Genomic DNA, 18,329 nt, shown 5'->3' with positions numbered 1-18,329 from the left:
AAAAATTCCTCTGCAATGATAGAAATGCCACTCCATTAAAATATTTAAATACAATACAGGTGTTTTCCTTCAGTTTTTCATGAATCACGTTTCCAGTACATATACTTCATGACTGCATGATTAATTAGATGCTTCACTGAATATGCCACCTAAATACTATCACCCAGAATCTGGAGCAATTTTGGCAGCAATTGAACTTTTAAATTAAAAAGCAGATGCCTCATGATAGATAAATTGTCACTGCATGACACTAATTTTAAAATCACTACTTTCAATAGCATGCATAGAAACCTGTGCAAACTATACTCTCATTCTGATAAAATTTAACAGTTTTTGATCAATGCTTCCTTCTAAGAGTACATTTGGCTCGTAAAGCTATTGCTTTAGATATACAATACACCACAAGATCACATATATAAACCTTTACTTTTCAATTAATTTCAAGTTTCCCTTGCAACAATCTTATTTAATGTAATTTCTTGTCTGTTGCCTAAAGCCTGTGATTTCATTTTCTCTTCCTCATCTGTTTTATTACTTTCTATGTGCTCTACTGACAGTCTTACCTGGCAAGCTTACAAGACTCAATACATGAGAAATAGAAAGCTAGGAATTTGCAGAACAGACTAACATAAAGAAATATTTTGAGCCAGAAAAAGCAAGCTACAACTTAGTCAAAAGACCGAGTTTGACATGTGTCAATAACAAATCAGCAGCATACTGCAGAAATGTATTCAAATGGTAAATCTAGATTTGTTATTACACTTACAAATTCTTGACGCATCTGAGTTAAAATGCTGAATCAAAACAACTTCTGAAACTTTCAAGTTGTGAATGTATTACCAGATGTACTGTAACTCTTCACTAAGAGCACTGAAGAGTAAGAAAAGGAAAGCCCTCAAAAAAAATTACTGAAAAACATCAACTGTCAGATACTTGTGGTCCATTCAAGCACATCACCCAACAGCCCCTGCACTGAGGGGAAATGGTGGCTCCTATAAGTAACATCCCTTTCCCAATACATTCCTTGGGTCGGCAAGTGTAATACGGATGCTGGCAAAGTCTGAGGTGTCCCTGCTGTTTAAATAAAGCATATTTAGGACTGATGGACTATGCCATATTTATTTTAGTGGTGGAATCTTCTGAAACACAACAGAACGATTACCCTACCCTTCCCCCCTGCCATTTTAGAAGATGCATCTATAAAAACAGACTGTACTTGTCCATTCCCTCCTCTAACAAAATTCAGTCCACTCCAAATAACTGAATAGCTTTAAAAGGAGACTACAAATTCCCACAAATAAAAAAAAAAGTGGGTTTTTTCTTCTACACAATGGGCTAGACAGAACTGTAATTCAGAAATTATTTTAATTTTCAGTACTTCTGAATATGGAAAAGAGAAAAGAAAATATGACTCATGACATTGACTCTAGGGAAAGTAATATCCTACCACAATATTTTCTTGCCAACTAGAAGCATGGAAAGTGGAGAAAAAAGGAATATTCATGTATTTTCTCCTTTGTTCAAGTGCTGGCAGCATGCTACCAGGAAGGATCTAGGAGCAAGATCTATGGGGGAAAAAAATTCCGCTTGTAAAATAAAACTTAATTGGCGAAGGAGAAGGCAATTATCTCCTACGAGAACAGAACAGACAGGCAGTAGCCAAATGACAAAAAAAAAAAAAAAAAAAAATCTAAGATTTACTCCAGCAACAGTCTTACAAATTTTCATGCCTGAAATTCAGCACCATTGGCCCATATCATTACCTTCAAGCACCTTCCCTGGCCTGACTGCTTTGTTGAACATGGAAAAAAGCCTCTCTTTGTCAACGAGGTTAATTTGGTCAGTGGCATTTTAATGTAGCTAAATGAAAAGCTGTCTATCTAGAAACCTCCTGTTTTGATTACTCACAGTTTTGAGTATTTCTGAAATACAAATGAGACTAACACAGAATGCACTGAAGAAAGTAACCTAAAAATCAGATTCTCATATATGCATTAGATACAAAAATAGATCCTTTTTATATTGACAGGAATCATCTCTACTCATAGAATTCAGGAAATGCTACTACTGTTTTACTGTAAAACTATTACTGAAATGTTGTCTCTACTTCTAACAACCATCATTCAAGGGGAAGGCAAAATTACCTCATTAAAAAGAGTATAACCATTCCATAATACATTTACTCCATTAAAAAATGGTGTAAAACTGCACTCATCTACGTATTAATGACAATTGTGACTGTCTTTTATTTAGAAATCCCTAAAGCTGTACACTATTTATATGATTTGCATGATATGTTTACATCTTTAGATTGATAAGATATGAAACCGCAGGTTTCCTCTATACCAGCTTTTGTCTGTCTAGGTTTCTATATTGGTTGGAGTATGAATAATAAAAGCAGGTTTGTTTCTTTTTTCTCAAGAGTTTCCATCTCCACATTCATAGGTAGGTATTTTTCAAGCACAACAATCTTGAAAGGCTGGTACCAGTTCTCATGACAACTGGAAATAACTTTGGGAAATGCAAAAAGCTAATTAGCGCAAGCTGAAGAGCTGAGCTTGAATTTGCACCTCAGCTTTTGTGGAGTCAGTTGTCCACCCTGGATGCCCGTCATTACTCCAGAGGAATCAGAACCGCGAGGCAAGTCACGCTCATTGACCTATTTAGGGCAACTGTGGCAACTGTCACATTCCTGCATTTAAATATTTGTATTAAGTGAAGGCAGAAAAATATTCCAAAGCAAACGTGTAGGAAATAAATTGAAATAGTAGTGTACAAGTCCCTGAAATGTGGCAGATGAAGGAGTAGCTGCTCTAGCAGTCGCCCCACCTGTTCTTTTATCTCTTGTGCACTGCTCAGTACTTAAATGTCTGTATTTGACATTTACACAAACGAAAAGAATGGTATCAGATACACATTTTCAAAAAGTGAACTGAACATCATGATCCAGCTGTACATTAATAGCATATATATATGACCAGCCGGCTATTTAACTATGCCTACTTAGGGTAAAAGAACGACTGCTTGTCCAGCTTCACTGAAGCCATTACGGCTGCAGCTGGAATGAGTTCTGCCACCTTAGCAACCCCAATGGCAGGAGTACGGCCACTGTCCAGGCACTCAGAGCACCAAGATGCCTTCTGCTAGAAAATGCCTGTGTAAGAACTTCTTTCAATACCAGCTGTCTTGGCTTTTCAGTGTTGCGTGAAAGTACTATTTAAAAGAGCTGAATGCTTTCTACCTGAGGTGTGATTTATGGTAAATGGTTTATGTTCAAATGCTAACACACAATTAGTCTTTCCAAAGTCCCCACAGCTGGTCATTGCCAGTATTGAATTTACACATGCCATCAGTCCAGGACTGCTCTGACAGCCTGTCGTGGTTTAAGCCCAGCCCTGAACTTGTCAGAGCTTCTCTTGTAAGACACCAAATAAACACACTTCTCATGTCTCTGTTAAGCATCCATTATTAGATTAAGAGCTTTATGATCAGCAGAAACCCTTTCACCACTGGTTTGACTTTTATATAATACAAGCCATCAATCTTCCTAGATTTCATTCCTTCTCTGGCTGGGTAATAGCACTTCAATCAAACCACGTCTCATCTGTACCTCTTGGACACTAAAATCATTGACTCCAACTCATTGATACAGATATTAAACAGTGCAGAGCTCAAAAGCAGCCCTGAAATACCATAAACACACAGCTATATATGTGTTAAATTGCTTTTTTTTTTCTAGTAACACACGAGACCCTCTTTGTTTTTTTTCATTGGTCCAGTTTCTTAAAACGAAGAGTATACATTCAATAAAGATAAAAAGTAAGAGTCAACAAAAACTCTGTAAACTGACTTTAACATTAGACTAAATTTGTTTTTAATCAGCCCATGCTAATTAGCAATAGTTATTTTACTCTCAATTCTTAATCACTTTCTGTTTTTACCCAATTCTTCATCTAAGCAATCAGGACCATTATATTTTAAATAGGAGCCTTAACTTTCCAGTCTTAACTTAATCCAGAACTTCTCAACTCATCTCAGATATAATTAAAACAATACTCCCTCCCCACTCTGCTCAGCATGGTCCAGAAAGTGTTTAGCAGAGCTTTTTTGAAAAGAACTGGCCAAAGCATTATTTGGACATTCTGATTTGAGGATTTTGACAATTTTTAAAAGATTTTAACATATTCATTTGCTGTTAATAAAACAGAAAATAAGACTTCTCGCCAAGACAGATAAAACTGAAATATCTACCATATTTATACTGACAATCTAATACTTCCACAAGTACAACCATTAAGGTAAAGCATCAGGAGCAACAGAAAATCTCATTATCACTGTTCATAATTAGTAAAGATTAAGTTTCCTTTCTTTACTGTCTTTTGCTTTTTTATTGCCTATAAGCCCAGGTTTTTAACTTGGTTTATATTACTGGGGTTTGCTGTTAGTTTGCTGGGGTTTTTTTAACCACCAGTTTTCACACCCCTGTAAGCCAGGCTGATCTTTAACCAACAGGCTTTAAATAGAAAACAAGCACTCATATTTTAATGTTTAAATGTTTTCCCTTGATTCAGCTTTATTATTTCTATCACCCTTAATCCATTCCACTTATAGTGCTGAGTACGTGTGTTTCAGGCAAGTCTTCATTAAGTTGTAATCGCTTGTACTTTGATAACCATTCCTTTTTCTTCTGCAGTCTCTCTTTAACCATTTCAAGGTGATTAATGTATATCTCTATAACAGTAGATTAATGCCCAGAATCCAGAGGTCACATCACCTCAGGATTTCCAACAATACAGAGACTAGTGCCTGAGTGTGCTTTACTTGGATTGAAATCCCACCTGAGAAGCACTATCCTCACACCTGAAAAATTCACAGCTACTGGGTAAGGTAGTACAACTGTCAGTGAGATTGTCACAGTAAATAACTAACAGTAGTCTAAATAATGTTTTAAACGCTTTGGATAAAATGTCCTGTCAGCAATTACTTGCCTCCAATTTGGCAAAGACTTACAAAACAGGCATATTATTTTTGGCAGTGGCCAAATCCACTTCTTTTGGACACTCGGTCCCACACTGATTACATGGAGTAATTTACTAGTTTGTCCACACAAGTCTTTCTTCTAGGTCAATTTTTATGCATAAATAAGCAGTTTCCATTTCTCTTGCATAATTATCTAGGAAATCACATAAACATGCTTTCTCTGCTTCTCTTCTTTTCCCTTGGTTTTATGAGTAGCAGGATAATACCCCAGCTAAAAATGCCTCTGCTAAAACTAATAGTAATAAGGCTTTTAGTAATCATCAGAAATTGAATTAGTTGCTTCTCAGTTACTGTTTTGGGTCCTACATTACAGGATGAGACTTTGTGAAGGGTTGTTTGTTTGGGGTTTTTTTGCAATCTGCTTTAGAGTGAGATTTAATCTTTCTGGAGAATTTGCAGGTTGTGCACAACTGCATTATAGTAGCCAAAAATACGTATTTTAGAACTTATTTTAATGCAGTGAGGCCCCCACAGAATGAGAGAAGTAACTAATCTAAATGGGAAACATCTGCACATTTCAAAGAACATGTTCAGTGTAATTATTATTTATATATGCTCAAGTTATGAGAGTCATTTCTATTGTGTCTTATTATGGAAAACCTTGGCTAGAGTATGAAAATATAGCATAAAAGTACAGCTATTTGTCCAAGAAGTTTAGATTTTAAGATAAGGAACTGCAGTACAATTTCACAGCAGCTTGACTAATATGATCAGCTTAGCCAGCAAAATGTGATCACTTTTTGGTCATTTCAGTTGTCTGCAGTGGCTCACCAACTGCTTACACAAATACCAGCACTAGGGAGAGAACAGGGATGTGCTGGTTGGTACGAAGGAAGATGTTAGAGGGAAGAAAGTCAGGGAGCTGGTGTTTCAAGATCTGTGACTGACTGAAGTAGCCTGAGAACTACACCCATTCTCCCATTAACAAATACCAGGCCCATGCATCTCTTCAGTCAAGGGGTACAGCAATAAAGTCTCACCTGTTCATATACCAACAGCAAAATTCAGAGGTCTCATTCTCAGTTACAGGTGTTGCATAAAAGCTTAAATGTCCAAGCAACAAGTCCCCACTGGAAAAAGCCACCAAATACCTACATTTGAAGTGTAGTCTAGCACAACCCTGAAAGAGCAATTGTGCTGCCTCTAGAGGTGACCATAACCTAACCATGATTCACAGGCTTGATTTCTCTCACGCTGCTGATGTCTCTTCACACTGCAAAAACCCAGATAAGCATATGTGGCACTGATCCGTCCGCTAATGATAATTCCCTGCATCTGCTACAGCACCAGGGAGAAAAACCAAAACAAAACCAAAACCAAAAATAATTCTTTACTCAACCTCCCATTCATTCAAACTTAGTTTAAGGTCTCTTGTACCAGTAGATTTAGCTGGGGATTTTAGAATATTGAGCAGCACATGCATGTCTGAACTTGATACACACCTGGGCAGGAATGAAAAGCACCCCAGAGGAAGCAGTCCTGTCCTATACTGCTAAATGCTGTGCTGGTTGGGGACTGAAACTGGCTTAACCTCTAATTACACTGTATGACCAAACTGTAACACTTCATAATACGATCCCAAAATAAGAAGCCATATTCCAAAGTGAAACAACAAAAGAATGTTAATATTTCAGAATATTAACAAGCCCCGGCTCACCTAAGTTTTATACACCTTGTAATACTTTAGGTTTGCCAGTCTTTCACATGCATTGAACTCATTGTTCATTCACAAGAGCAGTGACACAAAAATTGAGCTATTGGCATGGGTAAGCTTGTTTTGCTATTTGTGTGTGTATGTATGTATACGTTAAACATCTTTAAAGAAAACAATGCGCTATGAAAAAATAGAAATTACAATGAAACTCGAGCATAAAAGCAAAATGTAAAGCCTGCTGCAGTATCAGCAGTAGCTGAAGCAATTAGCTGCCTAGAAAAATCCAGTAATAGTTTAGCTAACAGGCTCAGCTGCCCAAACCAAACCAAGAATAAAAACATTTTATAGCTAATGAGACTTGTAGGTGATTTGATACACTTGTGTGTGATGTGCTGCAGTGGTCAGATACATCTCTCAAGTAAGTCTGTCCAGTTTCAGAAGAGGGCTCTTGGGGGACAGAGAGAGAAGGTAGCAGGCTATTTCTCAGTTCAGTAATGCTTTCATGGCGCATTGTCTAAAATTATCCCAGTGGGGCAGGGTAGAGCTGTGTGTATAAAGCTGAAAATGCACATACACCCAAACAATCTAGAAGTCCCAGCTAAATTTACTGGTACAGAAATGCTTTATTTAGCTACAGTACACATACATCTTATGCATTTATCAGGCATAAAGTTTACCACTTGCATCACTTATAGTGTAGTTTACTATAGTTTACTTCTGCTGAAGCATAATGATATTGCTGGTGATATTTCATTTGGCATCATTTAGAGGGTAAGGTCCACTTACTTGAAGTACTAGGACCTCATCTGGGGGAAATTAATAGCATTACAGTTCTTTCTATAGCTAAAGTATATGTACAGCTGAAGTACGCAGATGTGCATTCCCAGCATAGATCAGGCTGTAGCTTCAAGCTGTTCACTAAAACAAGCGACAAAATCAGAACTCACATCTGAAATCACTGCAGAGGAATTCTGCAGCAGAAGTTGAGAGAGAATGCTGCCTTAAATTCTATGTACTTTTAACTCTCCCCTCTTGAGATCTGATTTCTTAAACCACTTTTTAACATGTACAGTGTACGCAGCACATTTTTACAGGCAACAATGTCCTGAACTACTTGAGTCTTGTAAAACAGTCTACACTGTGCATTAGGATGAGTGTATGTACATTGTGTATTAGAATGAGACTTTTTCCATAGGTTAAAGGACTACTTAGTTTGCACATATTCAAAGCCAGTAAAGAAAAACAGTTTTTCACAATTAAATTTTCATATAGTTCCCTTCAAACAGCTGATACTCACTAGACCACAGAAAAGGATTTACCTTATTATCTGTTCCCACATCCAACATCACTGGTAGACATTCATAAGGTTTTACTCCTCCGCATGCCGTATAAAGTGCCAGTTTACCAACTGGAATGCCCATTCCATAACAGCCAAGGTCTCCAAGACCAAGAATACGCTCTCCATCTGTCACTACAATAGCCTGGAGGTAAAAGTAAAAGCACTGTAAAAATCAGTTATTTCCTTGTATGTACTATGTATTCCATTATCTTCTTACCATATTCTTTTCATTTTCATGTATAAATTCTAACAGGTAAAACCAAATCAATATTGCCAAAAAAAGCCCAGAACTCGTTTATTGTAATTCACTGTGGTTTTCTTCCACTATTTTAGACTCTTGCTTCACTATAAACGGGACTTTCATATAAAACTTTTTAAAATACACAAGAGAGATATTTAGTATTATATTCCACGAAAACTGGCATTGTTCCCTCTTACATTTTTCTGTCAGCAGTATGAAAACAGAAAAAGAAGGGAAAGGAAGTTATCCACAAAAAAACAAGAGCCCCAGACTCCTGAATTTTGTTATGGCTGTTTTCAGCAGAATCAGAACCAGACGCTCCTGCTTTCCTTTGACAGGGATGTCTACAGCCACCTGGTTATTACCCTTCAAAAATGTATTTCTTCCCTTAAGCAAATAACACACCATTGTACGTAAACATATGAGAAAGTATGTGTTTTCACTGACAGAAAATACAATGACTCAGTAAACCCCGCAAAATAGCTAGCAACACAACAGTTTAATTGCCATACTCTCTGACAAGCCATTTTAGTTGAAATTTAATAAGTTTCTGAGCTAGAGCTCATCAGGCATTTTATGTGGAGAACTATTAACTCAAACACTGGCCCAGGATGCCAGAAGACGTTGTGGAGCCTCTACCCTTGGAAATACTCAAAAGCCACAGGCTGGACACAGCCCTCAACAACCTGCCCTGTCTGACTCTGCTTGAGCAGAAGGATGGACTGGATGATCTCTAGAAGTGCCCTCCTATCTCAACCAGTCTGTGACACCCTGAAATTCAGAAAAAGCATTCAGATTTGTTTGGGGTTTTTTTAGGCATAATATTTAATGTGATTGACCAATTAATCAATAAAGGATGCCTATAGCTGAACAAGTAAGGCTTTTAAAAAGCCTCAAAGTTTGGCTGTAACAGCATTTTTTCTATTTCAAAAAATGAGCTAAGAAATCACTGAAATCTAATTGATAAAAAGCTTATAAAAATATCTTAACCAAGTCAAGCTGGGTACAAAATAGTGTCAGCTTTGTCATGCCACTAAAACTGAGCTTACCTTGATGATATTTTCTGGCCAGGATTCAAGCATTGAAGCAATGTGTCCCCGGTCATGGATAGTAATAAAAAGACCTCTGAAAATTAAAATAAAAAAACACCTTCTTATATAAACAGGCAATTAAATACTTCAGTATAAATCTATCAAATAATAAATTACCTCTGTGAAAATGAGTTTCCAAAATACACAGATGCAGTTCAATAAGTGCTCAATTTTGTGAATGAGTAAATTAAATGTCCCCATTTCACAGAAGTCAGGGAACGTGTAAGTCAGTAAAGCTTCAGTGAGCAGTGAGAACCTCCGAGTCATTTCTGAAAATTACTAAATTTGATTTTAAAGATCACTGAGCACTTGATCTGTTCAAATGTGTCTGTTAATTGTCTCAGATGACAAAACACATTCATCATATGACAGTGATCACTACTGCTCCAGCAGTCCTAACATTTACAGAGAAGAATAGGCCAAAGTTTTAATCTATGAACAAATCCTGAAATAAATCACATATCATCATTACATAAAATAATTAAAATGCGTTCAGTTGCGTGTTTAGAAAACTTTATGCCTATTTAATTAGTTTGCCCCTTTGACACTTACAAAAGTGGGAAATCATCTTCTCTATATGAAAATCTCTTTGGTTTGAAAGCACATCACACATCCTACAGTGCTGAGCACGCCAAATTTTTATTTTGAAGAATATTTGGAAATTGGTTTTTAGTTACACCAATACAGAAGAGTACAAAACAAAATGACAGAAAAGTGTAATTCTTATTTCATATTTTTATTTATTATAGAAGCAAAATTGATGTAGTATCTTATCATACTGTTCAGCATTTTAAGCTTTATTTATTTTACTTGACATGCAGATAAACATCCAGGTGCACTCAGACTTAATTCCATTCTTTACCTACTTTTCTCATGTGAGACAGTGGAAAAAAATTATCCAACTAAATTCAATCTCTCAAAAACCATGAAGAAAACATCCATGAAGAAGTACATGCCAAAGATGCCTTCTTATAATTAAACTTAGTAAGTATAGTTAGTAACTACAAGGAGTTTTCTTCTGGAATTATTCTTAAGTACTTCATACACCTATTATAAAAATTCTAAAGTAAAAACTAGAAAAGAGTATTGAAAAATAATGTAAGTGTACTACAATATCTCTATATTCATAGAAGTGGCTGAGCGCCCATGTGAGTCTAAATAAAACTGGTAACTCAGAGAAATTCCTCTCAGATATGACTGCAAGTATTCCAAGTAAAGCAAAAAATTTCCTGCCGTGTTAAAAAATATGTTAGTCAAGACACCAAAATTAATCCAAACATTAAATGTTTATCTATTTCATACATATTAGATTATATGTATTTTTCTATTACCACGTGATTTATATTTTTATATTGAATTGTACATTTAATCTCATATTTAAATGTGTTTTTGTCTTGGATGTCAAAAATATACAACTGAAATTGTTCATTGACAAAGGCAGTGTAAAGCACATTGCAATTCACCAAAGTATTTCTAAATTTTAAAGCTGATGATTCAGAAACAGAAACTATGACCTCAAGTAGCTAATCAAAGGAAAGCTGGCATGTTCTGAAAGGAAAATATATATGCACTACATAAGGGAAAAAAACCCAACAACCAGCCATTGCTGGTTATTGATTTTTAGCTGTCTAAATTTCATTTTATATATTTCCCACTAAAACTAGGAATTTCTTCTCTGATCCTGGCATTCCCAATTAATTCCCCTCAGAACAAACACACCATGCTGGATGATTATGTCTATCAATGGTTTCTTATTAAGTAATGCCTGTCAGCAGATTAATTCCTCCACCCTAGTGGAGAGTTAATATTTATAGCACTTTTCAGAAGTTGTGGCATTCACAGCATATCAGCATTTCTATTTGTGAGCCAGATATCTGAAAAAAGATGGCTCTAATAGTGAAACACAGTAAAGCAGCAAAGTAAATGCAGATGCTGCCTTTCAATGTATTGTACAGCGAGTCATTTTATAAAGCACTGTGTAAAGTGTTAAATCATAAAATACAGTTTATCAATATTGCTAGCCTCAGAGAGTCAATTGTGGGAGATGAGTGTGCAAAAGGAAATGAAGAGTGCAGAAGGAAAGCTCTATTAAGCATCACCCCTCTCCTTGTCACCACACTCCAATTTACACCGACCTAATAGATTCGTGTTAAATGAAGCAAGATTTTGTGTTGGTTTTCTAAAGAGCCAGAGACCAGCCCAGTGTGGTTAAAATGACCTTCTCCTTGAAAGCTAGGGGGAGAGGTCTCCATGGAATAAATTCCCCGCCAGAGGAAAATAAAGGCAGGGTGGCTGCTCCAGAAGGAATTTTGTTAGAACATTTGTAAAGACATTTGAATAAGTATTGAGAGTGTACTTCACAAATCTGTCCAAGCAGGATCACATTCAAACAACAATGGAAAATAAGGGCCGAAGTGTAAACAGAGTCATGTTTAAAGCATTCACTCCCCTCCTTCTTCTCTTCTCTCCATTCTTTCTGTAGATTAGTAAAACATTTCTAGATACACTGGCCTGACAGAGAAGATACCCTTAGATTTAAGGGCACAGAATAAGACATAAGAATCTTTTATTCTTTTATCTAGATACATTTATCTCATCCTTCATTTCTTTAGCTAAAGCACTTTTCTCCTTTAACGTGCCCTCTTCAGGAAGCTACACCAGGTTGCAAGAGGAACCCCAGCTTGCAATGGTGTCTGCCACAGCAATATTCAGCTTGCATTACTGGGACTGAACTTGCTAGCAATTCTATCGACAGGCAACCACCAAAAGGTAGCACTACATATTTTTCATTTCCATGAGGTCATGCTATGTTCAGGAAAAGCACCAACTGCATAAGGTTGTTACAACTGGGACTACATGACACAAGCTGACAAGGTAGCCAACTATTTGGCTACCTAGTGGACATATTTGTTTTTTGGCTGTCAGAGCACAGCCATAAAAAGAATCAAGAAAGGGGCAAACTACAGAGTTTAAATTGGATTAAACTATACATATATTTCAGTCCAAAAAAAAAACCAAAACATAATTATCTATTTGAGGAGGATGATGATGACGATAACTGCTGTCATGTCAGTGACACACACCCTGCTCTGATGGATGCAGAGCAAGAGACAGCCCACATGATGTGCATCTGTCTGACTTCGGGATGGGGCTGCTACAGTAGATGGACAAATAACACATGGAGAAAGAAGCAAGATACAGGAAAAAAGAGAATGTTTAAAGATAACGTTTGTTAAAAAGGAAAAATAAAAAGAGGAAAAATACGCTGCTTGTTTTTCAATACAGTGTTTTCACATATTGTCGTGGTTTAAACCCAGTCAGGTAACTCGTTCACTCACTTCCCCCCTATCTTTCCCTCCCCCTACTCCCAGAGGGATGGAGAGGAGAATAGAAAAGAATGCAACTCCCACAGGTTGAGATAAGAACAGTTTAGCAACCAATGTACAACACAAATCACCACTACTACCAATTACAACAATGATAAGAGAAAATAACAAGGGAAGAGAATACGATACCACCAGCCAAGAAACGAGTCCCACCCAGAAGCCCATGTCCTTCCAGGTAACTCCCAGTTACCCCCCACCCCGGGCATGACGTGCTGTGCTATGGAATACCTCTTTGGCTAGCCTGGGTCAGGTGTCCTGTCTCTGCTTCCTCCTGGCTTCCCCTCCTCCCTGGCAGACCATGAGGCTCACAAAGTCCTTGGCCAAACCAAAACATCATTGTTATCAGCTCTGTTCCCAAGCCAAAAGTCAAAACACTGCACTGCACCAGCTACCAAGAAGGAGAAAAATGACTGCTACTGCTGAACCCAGGACACATATCTAGCAAGAACGGCTTCTCATGGGGAAGTAGGCTTAAGTTCTCCTGTACGCCCTTTCAGAACAGCCCACATTGACAAGCTCACTGTAAAAGCTAGCATTGACACTACAATACAGTAGTCTTTTCTATTTAAACTGACATCTCATATATACTATCTTTTCCTTTGAGGCAACAAACTGAGACTTGTTGAGGCTTAAAAGGCCAATCAGCAAAACTGTGGCTTAAAACTGACTTGAAGCTTGCAGCAGCAGATTAGTCTTCAAACGAACATGTTCATTTTGAACCTGGCACAATGCAAATCTACACAGAACTTGTCTGAGTGCATATGCAGAAAGGCTCATCTTCAGTCACTTTGACCCCAGTTAGACTTCAGGTCAGCATTGATTTATAGCAGTCTAGCCAAAGGGATCACTTTTACCTATGCCCATTTGTCCTGGGTTCAGCAGTAGCAGTTATTTTTCCCCTTCTTGGTAGCTGGTGTGGTGCAGTGCCGTGTTTTTGACTTTCAGCCGGGGAACAGAGCTGATAACAATGATGTTTTGGTCTGGCCAAGGACCTTGTGAGCCTCATGGTCTGCCAGGGAGGAGGGGAAGCCAGGAGAAAGCAGAGACAGGACACCTGACCCAAACTGACCAAAGAGGTATTCCATACCACAGCACATCATGCCCAGGAGGTAACTGGGAGTTACCCAGAAGGGCTGGTAGACTGCAGGGTTGGAGGAGGTCAGTGCTTGGTTGGGCTGCGGGGGGCGAGTTATTGGTCAGCTGGTGCTGAGGTTTTGTATTCTCTTCCCTTGTTATTTCTCTTATCATTATTATTATTGGTGGTAGCAGTAGTGATTTGTGTTATACCTTAGTTACTAAACTGTTCTTATCTCAACCCATGGGAGTTGCATTCTTTTTGATTCTCCTCTCCGTCCCTCCAGCAGTAGGAAAGAAGGGGGGAGTGAGTGAACGAGCTGTCTGGCTGGGTTTAAACCACAACACCATTTCAGATAGCCAGAGAATACCCAAAATTACAGTGGAGGAATAATTATGCAGAGAAGCAACTGTGCCTCCTTTCTTCTTGTCACACCACCAGTAAAACCAGAGCCCTGAAGAGTGAGGGGAGAACCCATGCTAAGACACTGGGATCCACTCAACAAGGGGCAGACCTAAATGATCTTTAAGGTCGCTTCCAACCCAAATTATTCTATGGCTCTATTCTGGGTCACTAAGCTCACTACACTGTAGCACATTTTACCAATTATGCAGAGATCATTCTACATCACACAGTTTGGCTCTGTTTTGTTAGAAATCTGATCTATGAGAACAAAGCAAACAGAATTAAATGGAGTATTTGTTTATTATGCTTCAAGGAAGTAATGGTCCACCAGCAACGTATTTGTCTATTATCTATTAAAGAACAGTTTAGAAGAATGTGTCACAGTAACAGAATAATCCTTTCTTTCCTCTTCTTATAATAACAGGAGGCAATCTTTCATGTCTCAGAAAATGCCAAACATTTTTTAACAAAAGTTCTAACTTTTCTCACAACCCCACATGTTCAGAACCGTTATTTGGATTCTGAACTGCACATACAATTATAGTAGAGGTGACTTCACTTCCCCAGGCAGCCTAAATCAGCAAGCTGAATTAAAACAGCAATATAAAATCTCAGTGAACAGCCCCAGTTTATTTCTGAGCCTAGACTGACCTAAACTCCTGCACTTTGCAAGAGGTAAACTACTTCCTTAGTCCCTGGTTGAGATTACCTCCTATTTTTTGTCAAGATTATATAATAGAGCAGAAAAGTGATGAAATTAACCTGAAAGACTGTAAGCCTGGCATTTGAAAATATGACCTAAGGGGAATGAGGTTTCAGAAAAGAATAGGGTTTGGAGGAGTAAAAGGCACATAACTGTAGTGACACAAAGAGAGATATTAGGGGATCTTTTAGTGTAGATGTTAAGATATTAATAAATATGGTTAAAAAAAAAAAAGATTACTGGGGTAGTAGTTTTTTTAAGATTATCAGCAAGCCACAATGCTCCAGATGCTGCACATCCAAGAACAAAAGTAAACACAGTGTCTGCATTATTACTCTGGCCTGCCCAAGAACTTCAACAGACTCACATACTTCTGCCTTGACTCTTTGATGATGGATATTGTGTGCTTCAAAGAACCTCACCCAGGTAGCACTATGGTCAGAAAAGCTGGGTCAAACAGCTCCATGGTATAGCAGGAACTTCCAGATAGACTCCATTTGCCCATAGCTTGTGTTTTCTTCCAGCAAACTTAGCTGGCAAAATGTCACTAGTTGCACTGGGTGCGTTTTCAGATACATCCAGATCTGCCCAGAGCTGCAACTTCAGGTCTCAGCACATTTGCTCTTCCACCCTATGTGGGATTAGGATAGTAGGGAACCAGGGGCTGCTGTTCAATAACTTGCAACACAGCAAGCCATAACCCTCCTAATCCATCTGACATGAGCCAGATTATACAGACATTACCCCATCTGCCCTTCTTCATTTGAAACAAGCTCCACAGCAGGTATATAGTGTATAAATTGTAACACAACAGAGTGGGTGCGAGTAAAAAAGGGACAAGTTGACCACAGCAGTATAGACTGAAGGTAAAAGAAAAAGAAATATAGAAAGTCCTGCACTTGGGTGCCATCCTATTACTTTTCTCCAACATGTTTTGACTCTCCCAGCCCTCCGAGAGTCTGTTTCTTGCTAGCAAAGCATGTAAACTCTAGACTTTTGCAAAAGGAACTTTTTTTGCTTGAAACATTCTTCTTTCACTTTGTCAAAATGCTAATCAGGCTCCAGAACTGGGCAAAGAAGTCAGACCTCTGTACAATAAAAGACCTATCTAATGAAGTAATTTCACAACTTGCTCTCATTCAACACAAAAACCCATTACATTGTTAAAATAATCTAAGTAAAGTATTATAAGCCTTACACAGCAAAACCTTAAAACCAATTTTACATGGTACAAGAAAGCAATTATAACTTTGCTAATAATGAAAAAGTCTCTATTTCATTTTAGAATGTGCACTCAAACCTATTTCAGATGAAAATCAAGAATACTTCATAATAAAAACAACACTGCATGGACTTTGTATATTTATATAAAATACTCATTATTGTATACATAGAAAACACTGGGGTTTAACTAGTGCCTCACTCCTTTACTTACAAAAGCAAACAGCACAGCATTTTGCAACCTAAATATTCAGACTGCAATGATGCGTCCTCTTCATACAGCAACAGATTAGATCAAATAGTATCTTTTTATTCACCTCTTAAAGCATGAATTTGCTGATTTAACTATATTCCTAAAGTACCATTCATCTAGACAATCAGCTTTTACATACCGTTGCTTAACCACATAATGGCAATTCAATGGGATGTGTTTTTTTGAAAAGGAAAAGGCAGACTTTAAGAAATACTGTGTTTTAAAACCCAGAGCTGTTTTGCTCCAGAAGCTACTTAAATTCTTCTGACAACTGCTCAATAAATAACTTAATTACTTACACTCTAACAGACACAAACAGAACTATTTGAAGACTGTGAATGAATCATTTACCAGAGCCAGATCTATTCATTTATGACAAAAAATAACCCACTGCTCTGCATCAATAGCTATCATGTTTGTATTATTTTATAGTAATATTAACTGCATAAAAAAACATCTACAAACAACATAAACCATGTTATCCACTAGGAATGTTGCAATGCTAATGATGTTTTTTAAAAAAAACCTTTTAAATGTTATTTAAACCGTTAAGTATTCAAACAAGGGAAATCACTGTCCCTCCATTTACTTCAACAACTTGTGCTGCTCCATCTCATTAAAACATGGAATATTTCCAGTATTTAGACAATAGCATCCTTTAAAGCCAGTTTTTATTGACCTTTAAATCACATAATTTGCTCTCAATAACTATGAACAAGGACAAAAGTGAAGACTTATTAAAACCACTTCTTACGGCACACCCTACTCGACTTCCACTGTAATGAAGAAGTCACTGCTGAAAAGAAACACTATCTTCCATTTGTAGAGCTGACCTTATCTGCTGGAAAGGAACCAAGGAAACCACTCAGTTCATGTCACAGGGACAGAGCAGTTTCTAATGTGAGGAGCTGCAGTGCTCAGAGGTGGGTGACAAGTCGGAAGGCAGGACAGCTGATGCGAAAGCGTCTAGGTTAAACTGGGTCGCCAGTAAGCATCCAAGCCCATAGGAGTGCTGTTTCAGCCATGTGTGAGCTGTCTGTATACAGCATTTGTCAACATCTCTGAGATACGCATCCCACGGGCACAGAAATCACAGCATCATCAAGGGGCCACTGGCGATCACATGGTCCAAGCCACCTTCCAGAACCTGGTCAGCTAGAGCAGTTATTTTGCCTTGGCTTCCCCTGAGGTGAAAATTCGGTACAGACTGTGAGTTTTCCCAATTTTTTGGTACGGAATGCTAGCAGTAAAAAGAAAATAGCTGTCCTAGTGGGCTTTGCTGTTCCTAAAAATCAAATGCTTTTTGGATGGTGTTCCACTTCAAATATACACAGAAAGCTATTTCTGCTTTCGGTGGAAATAAATTCAGCAGACAGCAATTAAAAATGTCTCCTGTATTTTAGCACATAAAGTAGGCATAACACTGAAAAAGTACAGATCTCAATTTACCACCAGCATATTTTAAGATGAACTCAAACTATTCAATCTTAGGACAAAATCAAACAAGCTTCTACATCACAAGCTTGATGTAACTTCTCTTTGAGCAAGAGAAGTAACAAAGAGACAGGAAAGAAGTTATTTGAGCCATTTTTAAACCCCTACAAAATGGACTTTTCTTCCTTAGAAACTTTTTTTTTTTTTAGAACTGACTATAGGTACAGCATGAGTGGTTTGCCCCACAATTACTAAAATTGTAGAAGAGATTAAAAATACTGCAATTTGAGTTGAAAAGCAAGAATTATTCAGCTTCAGTTATTTCACAGACTATTCTCCTACCATTCACAGAAATTACATTCAAATAATTTTCTCCTTAAACTTTTAGTATCTGATGAGGTAACAAACAAACAAATAAAAAGCTGGGCTTCAGTTTATTGCCACCAGCTAGATCATACAGCATCTTCCTTGGGATCTCACAGTCAAT

General features: G+C 37.6%; 1 protein-coding gene across 1 annotated transcript in view; it reads right to left on the bottom strand.

Moving 5' to 3' along the window:
- The window catches only part of ME1 (malic enzyme 1), a 169,866-nt gene that overhangs the window by 89,253 nt on the left and 62,284 nt on the right, over positions 1 to 18,329 (bottom strand). Inside the window, exons 4-5 of the mRNA XM_061460391.1 lie at positions 9,324 to 9,399; positions 8,014 to 8,175 (exon numbers count right to left, since the gene is read on the bottom strand). Coding sequence (XP_061316375.1) covers positions 8,014 to 8,175; positions 9,324 to 9,399 — 238 coding nt within the window. The remainder of the gene's footprint in view (positions 1 to 8,013; positions 8,176 to 9,323; positions 9,400 to 18,329) is intronic.

The sequence above is a fragment of the Pezoporus flaviventris genome, unplaced genomic scaffold (assembly GCF_033815535.1).
Source record: "Pezoporus flaviventris isolate CSIRO_AGI_PZ_B2104156 unplaced genomic scaffold, CSIRO_AGI_Pfla_v1 ptg000031l, whole genome shotgun sequence".
NCBI lineage: Eukaryota > Metazoa > Chordata > Aves > Psittaciformes > Psittacidae > Pezoporus > Pezoporus flaviventris.
The sequence above is the reverse complement of the archived record's forward strand: the minus strand, read 5'-3'. Positions and strand labels throughout refer to the sequence as shown.